Below are 14,088 nucleotides of genomic sequence, written 5' to 3' on the forward strand. Positions count from 1 at the left end.
GGTCAAGAGGCCTCACTGGTAAGGGACATGAACATAAGTGGGGTTGATGGACTAAGATTAATTCAACCCCCTCCCCCTCCAGCTGCAGACTCTGGAGTGGAGGCCTGCATATCATTCCACCTTTGTGTTATATAAACTACAGCCTTGAAGGGGCACTGTTCAATATACATAAGCTTTGTTGGACTGATTGAGACCCCAATGGGGCAAATTCAGACAGGTGTAATTGCACTGCTGCGCTAGGCTGCCCAGGAGTGTGCCATGATGAGGGCCCCTCCCCGCTGAGATCCCTAAATTGCCTGATTCCAGGAAAGGGGTTCTCTGCTGTTTGATTGCAAGGAGGTGCTTAACTTCACTTGCAATCTGGACTTATGCACCTATCTCCATGGGACGGGCTTAGAACATACCCCTCTCATCAGCATCTGTCATTAGCTAGCTTAGGTGGCTCTCCACCTAGCTTGCTGACTTTTGTGGGTGGCAGTTTAAGGCAGTCTCTCCCCATTCTTTGTATAGGGCTTTATGGATCCCATTATTGTTCACTGATTTTTCTAGGCACTTAAGTGTTAGGGATTGCAATACCTAAATCCCTTTGTGGATCTGGGCCCTAATGTTTAGAAGTATGGGTAGGAAATAACCAAATGAGATGGGGAAAATGCAAACTGTTGGACAGTACTAATTGGAAACACAGATACTGAAAACAAATAAGGAACCTGAAAAGCACTAATAGAAAGACATTAGAAAATTAGATACAAGTTAGTAATGTGATATGGCAGCAAAATAGAACAAATGTAATTCTGAGCACTGCCCCACCCACACGTACATACAGGTATCATGTAACGAGAAAGGGAGTAACAGTCTCTCACTGTAACTCTCTGCAACTGCATCTGGAATTCTGCATTCAATTCTGGAAATGAGTAGAAAAAAAGACAAACTGGACAGTTTTGAGAAAAGCAACAAAAATTATTAATCTAAAGGGAAAGGTTAAAAAAAGTGCTAAATGTGACTGGTATAGCTGAGCAATGCCTAAACCACAAGTATGCAAATGTAAACACCAAGGAGGAATAGGAAAACTTCCTGACAACCAGAGGCAGATTATGGTTTTGTGGGGCCCTAGGCGAGAGGACTGGAATTTGTACATTGCAAGGCCTTGAAGACGTCCTTTCCACAGAGATTCACCAGTCTCTAGTTCTACACAAGCAGCTTCTTGCACTCATGCAGTTGTTTCATTACAGCTGACTTGCACTCTGTATTTTCAAACAAATCCAAGAAGCTTCTGGGAACCCAACTCATCTCACTTTATCATTGGTCAAAATGGAGCAACTTTCACCAGGGTATTTTGAAAAACCTCCAGTGTGAAGAGCACTCCCAAGGCAATTAAAGCTCAGTAGTTTAGCCCTCAGAGTATCATGCACTCAGTCATGATTTTCCTTGGGTTGAGGTTGACTCAGAGGGCTTGTCTACATGGGGAAACTGACAGGCAGAACTATAGCTAAGCCTGTGTAACTTCCTGTGTGCGCACTCCATTCTGGAAGAGAAGTGACTTTATTCTGATATAATTGTCTACTTCTGGTGCATCCCCATACCAGCAAGCCCTAAAATGGCATTAATGGGTGATTGGCTTTGCTTTTTGTTCTTGCAGCTCAGCAGTGAACTAGGCCCAGCAGCTGGCTGTCAGTGCCTGGGTGAATGTTAGCATGGAAGGAGAATTTTAGGAACGACTGAGGATGAGGTTTTCCCTTCATCTCTTATGAGTGAATAGACTCATGTAGTTTTTCCAAAGTTGCATGGGGAATGCGGAATGTCCTGCAGATTTGGGATTTACCTTTCTGGAAAACTCCAGTGTTTCATAAATAAATAAATAAATATAATGGAATATAATTTATATAACTGATAATTTGTTTAGCTGCCTAAAGTATTTTCTACTGGGTATTAGATACTACCGTATTAGATATTAGGGTGAAGGTTCATAAATAGTGATTAAAAAACAAAAAAAGGAGATTAAAAATCTTTACTACATAAAAATGTACTCTCCCACCAAACCAGCTCTGCCCCCCTCTTTCACCCCCCGGTGCTCCTGCCGGGGAGCGGGTCTGGAGGCTTGCCCCACTCTGCCCAGCGCTCCTATCGGGGAGCGGGCTTGGGGTGCGGGGGCTTGCCCCGGTCCTCAGCAAGAGCGCCGGGCAGGGGGGCAGAGCGGGTCAGCATGCCCATCTTTCTGCGGCCCCCCAATTGTCTGGAGCCCCTGGGCATGGGCCTCGTTGACCCAGTGGCTAATTCCCCACTGCTGACAGCAAAATCTGTTCTGCTTTGGAATAGCCTCACCCTGGAAACAGTGAAAACCCCATTGCTTGACACAAGACTGGACAAAGCATTTAAAATGTTATGTAGGGAGCAATCTTGAATGATAGGGTGTGACAATTTGGGTATCTGTCTGTACAATTTATGCGTTCCGGTTGATACAAATGAAGTGTGACTGTTGAAAAACTACTGTATCATGAATGTGTGTTCACAATATCCTACCAGCCTGAAAGCTCCCCACATTGGAGACAATGGGAGAATACTTACCTTTTAATTGGTCCATATAGATATGCTAAATGTATTTGCTCAGCAGAGAGATGGACAGGAAGCTAAGGCAGGGGCTAAATTGTCCAAAGGTAAAGGAGGCAAGCTGATTTAGGAAAAGCAGGCTCCATGTTTCAGGAGAAGCCGTGCATGGGAGCAGACAGTATCTGAATAGCCCCCAACCCCAGACCAAAGAATGCTCTGGAGTGATGAGGAAACTGAGGCAGGGAAACACATGTAGGGTTTCTTTTGTATGATCATTATTCTCTTGTGTTTTATATGATTAAATAAAAGATCAATTGTGTTAGACCCTGGGCAAAGTGTCTGTGTGTTACATGCTTCACATACCGCAGGAAAGAGTTAAATGATAAAAGAGAAGGCACACACCTTGGGGGCAGAATTCTGAAAGAGGATGTGTTTAAGGTTATGTCTACACTACAAAATTAAGTCATCCTAATTTACAAAGGCAAACAGCCTCTGCATTAATTACATTGCTTGTGGGTGTCTACACTTTGCTACTTGTGTCGGCAGTGTGCATCCTCACCAGCAGCTCTTGTACTTATGTATTGTCAGTGTGGGATGGTTCCTGAAAGCCAGTTAACAGTCAATGTAAGCAACGCCGTATCGACACTGACACTGCGTCAACCTAACTACATCAACCTTGACTCAACCACTTGCGGAGGTAGAGTCAAGTCAGCATAGCTGGGCAGTTACATGGGGGGCCAGTGAAATTTAAGTGTAGACACTTCCATAGTTAGATCGGTGTAAGCTGCCTTGTGTCGACCTAATTCTAATGTAGACCAGACCTAAGTACAGTGGAGTCTGAAGGGTCAGCAATGAGCATAGGAGCTAGGCAGCTGGATAGCAGGTTCCAGCTCTCAGGAGAAGGTGCTAGACAGTAGGGATGTAAAATGTTAACCGGTAAGTATTAATCTTACCGGTTAACCCACCTTAACTGTTAACCCCCAGGCCAGCCGGCACCAGCATCCCAGTGCCAGCTGGAGCAGCCTCAGCCGGTTAACCATTTAAACAGTTAACTTTTAAAATGGTATTTACATCCCTACTAGACAGCATGTCAGCACCCTGAGTGTGTACCTAGGGACCCCAAGATCAGGCCAACGGCTGGACTCTGCTCAAGCTCTGAGAGGCTTAAAACACCTGGGGACCCAGAAGCTGGGTCCTTAATCTAGTGGGCAACTGGCAAGGGGATCCTGACCAGGTCTGTGACATAAATTGATGGACTAAATGACGTAATAGGTCTCTTTCCATATGTCTATGGTTCTGCAGGGAAAAGATGGCCTGTAAGGATTTGAAGAGGGAGCACTGCAGCACAGAGTTATAAGGAGGCCTAATTAAAATGGACATTGCATAAAGTGAACCCAAAGTGCTTTGCTTGACTAGTCCATTTTAGTCAACCTCCACTTTACTATAGTGGTGCCTGTGTTATACTTAACATACAAATGCTGGTAGGCACATACATAAGTATGGAAAGACCAAATATACCAGAGTGGCAAACCTTGTATGATTTAAGTGTAGGTTTAGGCACATGTTGAGAATACACACACTCTTTAAACCTACCTTTTGATCAATTTAATACATAAGGTCACTTTATCCCTTAGGGAATTTTTAAACCTGAACGCAGTGGCCAGGTCTTCACCAGGAATAAAGGCAATGGAGTCTCTCAAGGTACGTCCACACTACAATAAAAGACCCATGGCACAGCGGCAGCTGGCCTTGGTCAGCTGACTCAGGCTCACAGGATACAGCAGGGGCGCAGAGCGATTGGGGGCAGGGGGTATTGAGTCTATGTTCAACACCCACGGCTGGATCCTGGGGCCTCACAGGCTGGAGCCTGCCACCATGCAGCCAAAGCCTGTGGCAGTGGGGGGGCCAGGGGTGATGGGGAGCAGATGGTGAGCCTAAGGCTGGTGTCCTCCACTGTGTGACTGGGGGCCAGGGCTGGAAGCCCCACGGCCGGGGCCCGAAGCCCTGCAACCAGAGAAGGTGGTGGGGACCAAGGGTGATGGGGGAAAGTGGGTGGTGAGCCCAGGGCTAAAGCCCCACAGCTGGAGCCTGCCGCCCACCATCCCAGGGCTGAAGCCGGAAGCCAGAGCCCCACTGTCCCTGAGAAGGTGGGGGAACTCACACCCAGCTGCCTGCCCCTCTGCTGATTGTGGCAGTTAGCAGCCCTGGGCAATTCCACAACCTCCCTGGGCAATTTGTTCCAGCACTTAACCACCCTGACAGGAGGTTTTTCCTAATGTCCATCCTAAATTGCCCTTGCTGAAATTTAAGCCCATTGCTTCTTGTCCTATCCTCAGAGGTTAAAAACAACAATTTTTCTCCCTCTCCTTGTAACAACTTTTTATGTACTTGAAAACTGTTATGTCCCCCTTCAGACCTCTCTTCTCCAAACTAAACAAACCCAATTTTTTCAATCTTCCCTCATAGGTCATGTTTTCTAGACCTTTGATCATTTTTGTTGCTCTTCTCCGGACTGTCTCCAATTTATCCACATCTTTCCTGAAATGTGGCACCCAGAATAGGACACAATACTCCAGTTGAGGCCTAATCACTGCACAACAGAGCAAAATAATTACTTCTCGTGTCTCGCTTACAACACTCCTGCTAATACATCCGAGCATGATGTTTGCTTTTGTGTGTGTGTGTGCGCATGCGCGCACAAGTATTACACTGTTGACTCAATTAGCTTGTGATACACTATGACCCCCAGATGCCTTTCATGCAGTACTCCTTCCTAGGCAGGCATTTTCTATTTTGTGCACCTGATTGTTCCTTCCTCAGTGGACTACTTTGTATTTGTCCTTATTGAATTTCATCCTATTTACTTCAGACCACTTCTCCAGATCATTTTGAATTTTAATCTTATCCTCCATAGCACTTGCAACTCCTCCTAGATAGGTCTCATCTGCAAACTTTATATGTGTGTTCTCCATACCATTATCTAAATCATTGATGAAGATACTGAACAAAACCGGACCCAGAACTTATCCTTGCGGGACCCCACTCGATATGCCCTTCCAGCTTGATTGTGTACCACTGAGAACTACTCTCTGGGAACAGTTTTCCAACCAGTTATGCACCCATCTTATAGTAGCTCCATCTAGGACAGTATCAAAAGCCTTACTAAAGTCAAGATATATCACATCTACCACTTCCCCCGCATCCGCAAGGCTTGTTACCCTGTCAAAGAAAGCTATTAGGTTGGTTTGACACAATTGTTCTTGACAAATCCATGCTGACTGTTACTTTTCACCTTATTATCTTCTAAGTGTTTGCAAACTAACTGCTTAATTATTTGCTCCATTATCTTTCCAGGTACTGAAGTTAACCTGATTGGACTAATTCCCCAGGTTGTCCTTATTTCCCTTTTTATAGACTGGCACTATATCTGCCCTTTTCCAGTCCTGTAGAATATCACCTGTCTTCCCTGACTTTTGAAAGATAAATCGCTAATGGCTCAGATATCCCCTCAGTCAGCTCCTTGAGTATTCTACGATGTATTTCATCAGGCCTTGGTGATTTGAAGACCTCTAACTTAAGTAATTTTTAACTTGTTCTTTCCCTATTTTAGCTTCTGATCCTACCTCATTTTCACTGGCATTCATTAAGTTAGTTGTCCAATTGCGACTCAACTTCTTGGTGAAAACTGAAACAAAAAAGTTATTTGGCACTTCTCCCATTTCCATATTTTCTATTATTGTTTCCTCCCCACCCCATTGAGTAATGGACCTACCCTGTCTTTGGTCTTCCTCTAGCTTTGTAGACTGTTTTCTTGTTTCCTTTTATTTCTCTAGCTAGTTTAATCTCATTTTATGCCTTGGCCCTTCCAATTTTTTCCCTACATAATTGTATTATTTGTTTATATTCATCCTTTTCCCTCCCCACTTTTTGTAGGACCTAGGTTCCACCTTTTGTAAGACTGTCTTTTGAGTTTCAGGTTATTGAAATTCTCCTGGTTGGGCCAAGGTGGTCTCTTGCTATACTTCCTATCTTTCCTACACTATGGGATAGTTTGCTCTTATGCCCTTAATAGTGTCTCTTTGAAAAACTGCCAACTCTCTTGAACTGTTTTTCCCTTTCAACTTGTTTCCCCAGGGGATCTTACCTACCAACTCCCTGAGTTTGCTAAAGTCTGCCCTCTTTAAATCTATTATGTTTTTGAACTGTTTTCCCTCCTACCAGTCCTTAGACTCATGAACTCTCTCATTTCACGATCACTTTCACCCAAGCTGCCTTCCACTTTCAAATTCTCAATCAGTTCCTCTCTATTTGTCAAAATCAAACCTAGAACAGCCTCTCCGCAGTGGCTTTCTTCACCTTCTGAAATAAAAAATGGTCTCAAATACATTCTAAGAACTTGTTGAATAATCTGTGCCCTGCTGTGTTACTTTCCCAACAGATGTCTGGGTAGTTGAAGTCCCGCATCACCACCAAGTCCTGTGCTTTGGATGTATACACTAGTTATGATAAGCATTAAAACCATCTTCCTTTGTTGAAGCAGGAGTAATATTTAAAACATTTTACATTCTGTTTCTTAATTAAAAGCAACACAATATACTTAAAATACTCACCATACTAATGAATGCTGGGTTGTTTATCAAGCTTGCCATGTCAAAACTCAGTCCTGTTCCAGTCTGAAAACAAATAATATCTGAAGATTACTACGTCTAGGAAATTCCATTTGAGTTATTAAAAAACCTCACTGAAAAGAAAAACTAATTAAGGTAACTTACAGGACTGGAGAGGTCTCTTAGTTTCTGTTCAGCTATTTTCATATTTGACTTGTAAGAGTCATTTTCTGGATCAAGAACCAGTGCTTTTTGGTAACTGGTAATTGCTTCTTGGTATTTGTTCATAGAGGTCAGGGCCAACCTAGTGTGAAATAAAGAAAGCCAGTATGAGCACATCAAAGAAGTAATGGTACTAACAGTTTTGGATCTAATTAGCCCAGGAGTAAGTGAGAGAATCTCACAACTAACTTAGATCCTGATCATTCCAAAATACATGTAAGTTTACTACCAGAATGTAAATATTGATGCATATTGGCTGGCGCTGGCATTTACTTTTGTCAGACCACTTTCTGTAGCACAGATGATCCCCCAAGAACTCAGCCTTGCATATGTTCCACTTACAGGCAAGCCTTATGAAGAACTTTTTGCCGCCAAGGAAAATGCCAAATGCTTCTGGCTCTATTCTAGGCCATGCCTTCACAAGTTATCAATTAGTGAAATATGCAAGGGTGCTTCTTAGAGCTCGGTAACCACATCCACGCAGAGTTGCTCTCTCACGTAGGGCTCTAAATCTGATACGCAATTCAGAATAACAGTCCTGCAATCATTTTTAAATGAACAGTCCCCATGCCCACCTGTTAATCTCCTAAGAGTGGGAAGTTGGAACTCATATGGGAAATTCTCCAAGGAAAAAAACCTATTTACTTACCACAGAAATTACAGCTCCCTGAGATGCCTACCCATATGGATCTATGCTCCCTGCTCATTTTCTCCACTTCTTTGCAGTCTCTTGTAGAGGGATTCCTAAATTAGTGATATGAACTAAAAGACGTTTGGGGCAATGCAATCTCTTTGGAACCCAGAATGGGAAGGAGAGGAGAAGCAAGCTGCCCCAATGTACACTTCTTAGGCAAGTCTTCTAAGCTCATGCACTAGTGGCATGCTAGAGCGTTATCCACATAGGCAACCATCTGACAAAGCACAATTACTATAAGTAACTATTTTATATGTGTTGTCCTATATGGTCATCTTATGTTTAATACAATTTGTCCCTCTTCTGTAGTCTTGTTGGGTTTCATTGTAATACTATGACACTTCTAATATATAAGGGTTTTCCAAGTCATTGTCTGCTGCACTTCAGACCACAGACTTTGGCACGGACACATTTACAGAAGCTGGTACTATGCTGGCCATAGTTCTCCCTTCAGATTAGGGCCAAGAGCCCTTTCAAACATGGAGACATTCATAAAACTTCGGGTAGTAAAGATGCATAATCCCATTTACTCCTTCCAGACAGCTCTCACTGTGCTATATTCACATTTTTCACTAGATTTGACAATTAGTATTCACAGAAGCAGCATTCATCTATTCATTCAATTTTCAGAATTAAAATTCATGTTTTGAAATTTAAAAAGCTAAGGACCAAAGTCAGACATTACATGCACATATACAGATCTCACTGACTTCAATTAGAGCCATGTATGTGCCTCTGAGGGAAGAATTTGACACTAGATATTTGTTTTATTATTAAAATTTCTTTAAAGAGGTTTACCAGGTGAACTTCACTCTTACTGGTGAGGGGGTCTGATTCTCTATAGACATATAGACGCATGAAATGTCAGACCTGCTTTGGCATTTATGGGTCAATGTAATCACAGTGTCTTGCCTACAAGTTACTATTACAACATCAGCCAGAGAGGCTTGTAACTCAAGTGGTAAAGGCCTGTATTTCTCGTGTCAAGGGTCCTAGTTTCTAACTCCCACAGCTTAAGCGATGGATTGCCCTACCCAGTTATGACAGGACGAAGAAGTCACAAAGCAACTGCATGGGCACCCTGGGAAATATCCCCAACACAAAAGCCGCTCTGCACAGGGACTATTGGAAAAAAAGTCATAAGGATGAATTTCCCTAAGTGTGCAGATGTGAATTCATAACAGTATTTACTTAAGAGTGCTATGTTAGGGTCAGAAGAATTACTAAATAAACAGCACTTTCCACCTCAACAGATCTGCTTCCTAGGTGTATTTAGCTGAGAAAAATAAGTTTGTACTCCTATTAGCTTGGCAAAACCAACACTTTTGAGAGAGGGACTTGGATTCTATTCTGTATTAATTATCATTAACAGAATAGTTGTTGTTCCAGTTACAGAATAATTACTGGTGATTAGGAGCGAGAAAGAACACAGTTTGACTCCCTAGATTGAATTTGCAATGCTGATAAACTGAAGAAAAAAATCTGTAGTGTAAACAGAGCAAATCTGACAGGAAGTCACTAGGAGAGAGCATGTACATGGAACCTCATGCCAGCTTCAGTCATAGAAAACAACTGCACTTTTAGCACCAGATCTTCAGTCAACACAAACTGGAATTATCCCATTGATTTAAATAGAGCTACACTGATTTCCACCTTCCAAAGATCTAGCCCTGAATGCTTAAATAAATCTGGATTATCTTACCCCATTCTCCCATATGCTTTGCTGTATTTTGGATCTATTGCTATTGCTCTCTCACAGTCTTTTATTGCTTCATTGTAGTTGCTGATCTTACTTTGAGCAGCAGCCCTAAAGTAGGGGGAAAAGAAGGTATTTAAAAAAAGTCTGAGCATCCAGATTTAGGCCCCAAAGACTACACTTAACATTAAGAACACGTTTAATCCTACTGACTACTCCGTTACATTATAGAAAATTTGCTCACCTGGCTTGACTTCAGTGGGACTGTTCAAGTGCTTAAAGTTAAGCATGTGAAAGTGCCTTACTGACTTAGAGCCTTAAATTATACAGAGTCATACCTTACAAAAAACAGAATAGTGTGGAAAAGCGTTTGAGAACCAAAATACAGATACACACAAAATACATCATTAAATCAATTACAACAAGCCAAATGGTATTTTTTGGGGATATATAACGACTATTTAGGAAAACAAGTATTTTGTACAGGCACCCTTTTGCAGCAATACTACTTTTTGTTTTCACTCTTCACAGTTCAAAGGATCTACTTGGTCTCTCTCTCTCTCTCTTTACGCCTGTACCTATCAGTCTCATATCACAATGACAATCCTTCTGCTGAGGGCATCTATCCCTCAGGTGCCTGGCTCCAGGAGAATTGCTAGAGGAGCTCGAATATACTCTATACTGACTGACCATGTAGGTATTTGATCTATATTGATTTTTGCAAAGTCTCTGTAGAAATACAGTTGTGTGTGTAATGCCACTCATGCTGGTAGGTAAGTCTGGATAAAGAGACCTAATAATTTCTGAATCAGTGAATTACTACTGTACCTTTACCAGGGAAACACTCATTATTTTTACATATGATTTATGAGTTAAGGCAATAGAGTGGCCAAGCCAAAGAGTTCAGATCAGTATTCAGATTCAATCTTTCCCATGGTCTGAGAGTATTCAGAAAAAACATTCCAGCTTAAGTCTTTCCATAGTTAAAATGGTACTTTACAGAAGGAGGAATATTTAATTCTGCAAAGCATTTTGTGCTAGTTTTCCATGAAAAATTCTGTGTAAAATGATTTTTTTTTTATTTAAACCTTTTTTCCTACTATGCCCTCTGAATTATATACTTTGTCTAGGTTTGATGGAATAAATTATTTCCCTTCCTACTGAGTTGTGTTCATTGTCTTTAATTATATGGACCGCTTTACACCTGTTCAACCCCACTGTGGTCAATGCAGTTGCATGAGTGTAATCAAAGGCAGTATTTAGCCCTGCATGCACTTCAATTCTTTTTCATGTTTAGAGACAGACTCAACAAACCAAATAAGGAATCAGCCTGATTCGGCTCTCCTGTTTTCTTAAGGTAAAGCAACCCCTCTCTCCTCTGCTTCAACTTATGTCTACACCATCCTCAAAACTTCTGGAGCAAAATTCAATCCTAGTTTTAAATTACTTCAACTGGCGGTGTACCCACTTATGCCAAGGCTGAATTTGGTCTGTTTTACAGTACAAAATCATTGCAAGTTGCACATGCTTTGCATACTCACTGAATATCAAAGTAGTAGTAGTTAGTTGTGTTGCTAATTACACACATTTTGGGCTTATTCACAGGCTATTGGAGTTAATGGGAGTCTTTCAATTGGCTTCAATGGGCTTTGGATCAGGTCCTACATGACCAGTTTACATCTAGAGAGAATTTATAGCACTGCTGTCTTATCAGAGAAAAGATATGGTTCAAACTCTGCACTACTGCCTTAAATAAGTAATGCCATCTTAGTAAATGTTTGTGGATCCTCTGCCTCCTTGTGCTTGTCTCTATCTACTACATAATTCACTTGTTTAGTAACTAAGGAGTAAAATCTGTATTAGAAGTGCATTATGTAGAACTGTTACTTTTGCAATAATCCCGGCATAAAAGTATTTAGCTCCTATAACACGTTTTACAACTTCAAAGCACTTTACAAATTTTTTTTGCTCTGGAAAATTAAAGCATATTAGGCCCAATCCATTAGAATTCCATAGAAGGGCTCCCACTAGCTCAAATGGGCTTTGAATCAGACCTTTACTAATTTCTTGTATAGAAGTTGCTTCAAGCTGCCAACATCAGTCACCAAATAAAGTCTTGAAACAAAGTTAAAATCCACACTACAAATATAATGAAGACAACCATTTGAGTATAGTTGAAATGATACATTTTAAAATTTGCATAACCAAACTGATATAAATCAAATGTTGTTACTCGCTGAAAATGAGGGCTTTTCACTTCACCTTGTTTTGATCTAGTTTGGTTTTTCTTTTTACAATTATCTCTATGAAGTTTAAGGGATTTTTTGTTATTTTTTACCTGTTACAATAATACACTGCATTATTTGGATCCAGCTCTATAGCATGAGTATAACAATCCACTGCAGCAACATAATTTTCTTCCTTCATGTGATTATTACCTGAAATAAATTGTAAAAATGATGGTTTAAGATAATTAAAGGTGTAATTCTATACCTGAAAGATAAACACAGAGCAGAATCACTATACTACAGTACCTCACAAAGCAGTTGGGACTGTGTTGCCTTTTGTGATTAACTTTTCAGAAAAAGATTTTGTACTAGTCTGCTGAATATACAATACGCTTTTTTCATACACACCTGTTATCTACAAAGCAGCACAACACTTAATGTTTACTGCCCTCTCAATACTTTACATACTTACAAGGCAGTTCCCAACAAACTGGTTCCTTCCTCAACAGCAGGGAACTGGCCCAGTGGGCTGGTCAACCACAATAACTTAGCTGCAGTTTGGATTGGTCAGGATGGATATCCCAGCAGGTCTCACAACTTAATGATCTACATGTGGAGACCCTTTTTGATTTAATGCACCCAAACTTGCCTGTAACTACAACCATAATATGAAGACTCTAAAAACAAGGAAAACAAAGATGGGCAGGTAAACGAACAGTCCCGTGCAGCTACCATTAGCTCTTTCATGAAGATGCTGAGGACACATATACCACAAGTGCCATAAAATGACTCAGATGCAAAAGTACTCACCAACACCTCAGCAGATGCATCACTAGTCAACTCTTAGGAGACTAAAAATGTTATGCATCGAGGAAAGGAAAAACACCAAGCCACACCAGTACAGTAAAAGGAAAAAGGACCCTGCCTTCCTTTTCTCCCCATCCCTTGCACCATGTCTGGCAGCAGTACAGGCACAGGCCATAATCCCACTCAGGCAGGGAAAAAGCTCAGATTTAACAGGAAAAGACTAACAAAACTTTAAGTTCTGGCAAATGGGCCAAGGTAACAGAAGGACCACCACAAAGAAATTATGAACGAAGAAGAGTATCCTACAAAGTGTAGAGAGAGTACAGAGATCTGACATGCTCCAGAAGGCGCCGAGTCCTCCCTATGCAGGACACACGGCTGAATGAGGAAGAGATCCTTCAGTCTCAGCCATTGGCAGTGAAAGAACCAACATTCCAAATTAACAGAACCATACCAACTTTTCAGCTCTGTTATAACTGATACTATATTGCCACAAGTAACCTAATTGTGTATGAGAAGTTGAATCATAAATATTTCACATATTAGCAAAGTCACTTCCATTTGGAAGGAATGCATAATCTTCACAGAGCCAGGTAAGCGTAACAGGGAGTAGAGTCTAGTAACATAGCTAATGGATCACAAATTAATTCCAACAATAATGTAATTTGAAATGAATGACAGGCCTAGGTGACAGGTCACTAACTTTTCACCTAGTCAGGTAAATTCTCTCTTTAGCATTGGGCGTGAGTCAACTGGTTACTATGGATGCATAGACTGGGCAGGTCCATCCAGTGTGGCTGCAGCTGTGACCGAGAAAGACCTGCAAGGGGCAGTTCTCATCTCAGACAATGACTGAAAACAGCTAAGCATGTTTCTGTTTTTCTTAGATTACAAAACAGAAGGGACCATTGTGATGATCTTATCTGCCTTCCTACATAACACAAGTCATGGCACTTCCCCAAAATAACCCTTAGAGCACAGTTTTTAGAAAAAATCCCATTTGATTTACAAATTGTCTGAGAGAGAGAATCTACTATGACCGTTGGTAAATGGGTCCAGTGGTTAATTACTGTCACCGTTAAATTCACACCTTGTTTCCAGTCTGAATTTGTCAAGCTTCAACTTCCAGCTACTTGATAGTGTTAAACCTTCTCTGCTAGACTGAAGAACCCATTATTAAATATTTGTTCCCTATGCAGATACTTATTCAGGATGTAAAATGTTAACTGGTAAGCACTGGTCTTACCGGTTAACCCGCCTTAACCGTTAACCCCCAGGCTGGCCCACCCG

The 14,088-nt window shown here is 41.4% G+C and overlaps 1 protein-coding gene across 2 annotated transcripts in view; it reads right to left on the reverse strand.

The window, feature by feature from the left end:
• Positions 1–14,088, reverse strand: part of SGTB (small glutamine rich tetratricopeptide repeat co-chaperone beta) — a 38,822-nt gene that overhangs the window by 9,263 nt on the left and 15,471 nt on the right. For both annotated transcript variants that reach the window (XM_073344082.2, XM_073344083.2), the window contains 4 exons: positions 12,102–12,201; positions 9,770–9,874; positions 7,317–7,455; positions 7,155–7,217 (listed from right to left, as the gene is read on the reverse strand). In XM_073344082.2, coding sequence (XP_073200183.1) covers positions 7,155–7,217; positions 7,317–7,455; positions 9,770–9,874; positions 12,102–12,201 — 407 coding nt within the window. The remainder of the gene's footprint in view (positions 1–7,154; positions 7,218–7,316; positions 7,456–9,769; positions 9,875–12,101; positions 12,202–14,088) is intronic.

The sequence above is a fragment of the Lepidochelys kempii genome, chromosome 5, assembly GCF_965140285.1.
Source record: "Lepidochelys kempii isolate rLepKem1 chromosome 5, rLepKem1.hap1, whole genome shotgun sequence".
In the NCBI taxonomy this organism is placed as follows: Eukaryota; Metazoa; Chordata; order Testudines; family Cheloniidae; genus Lepidochelys; species Lepidochelys kempii.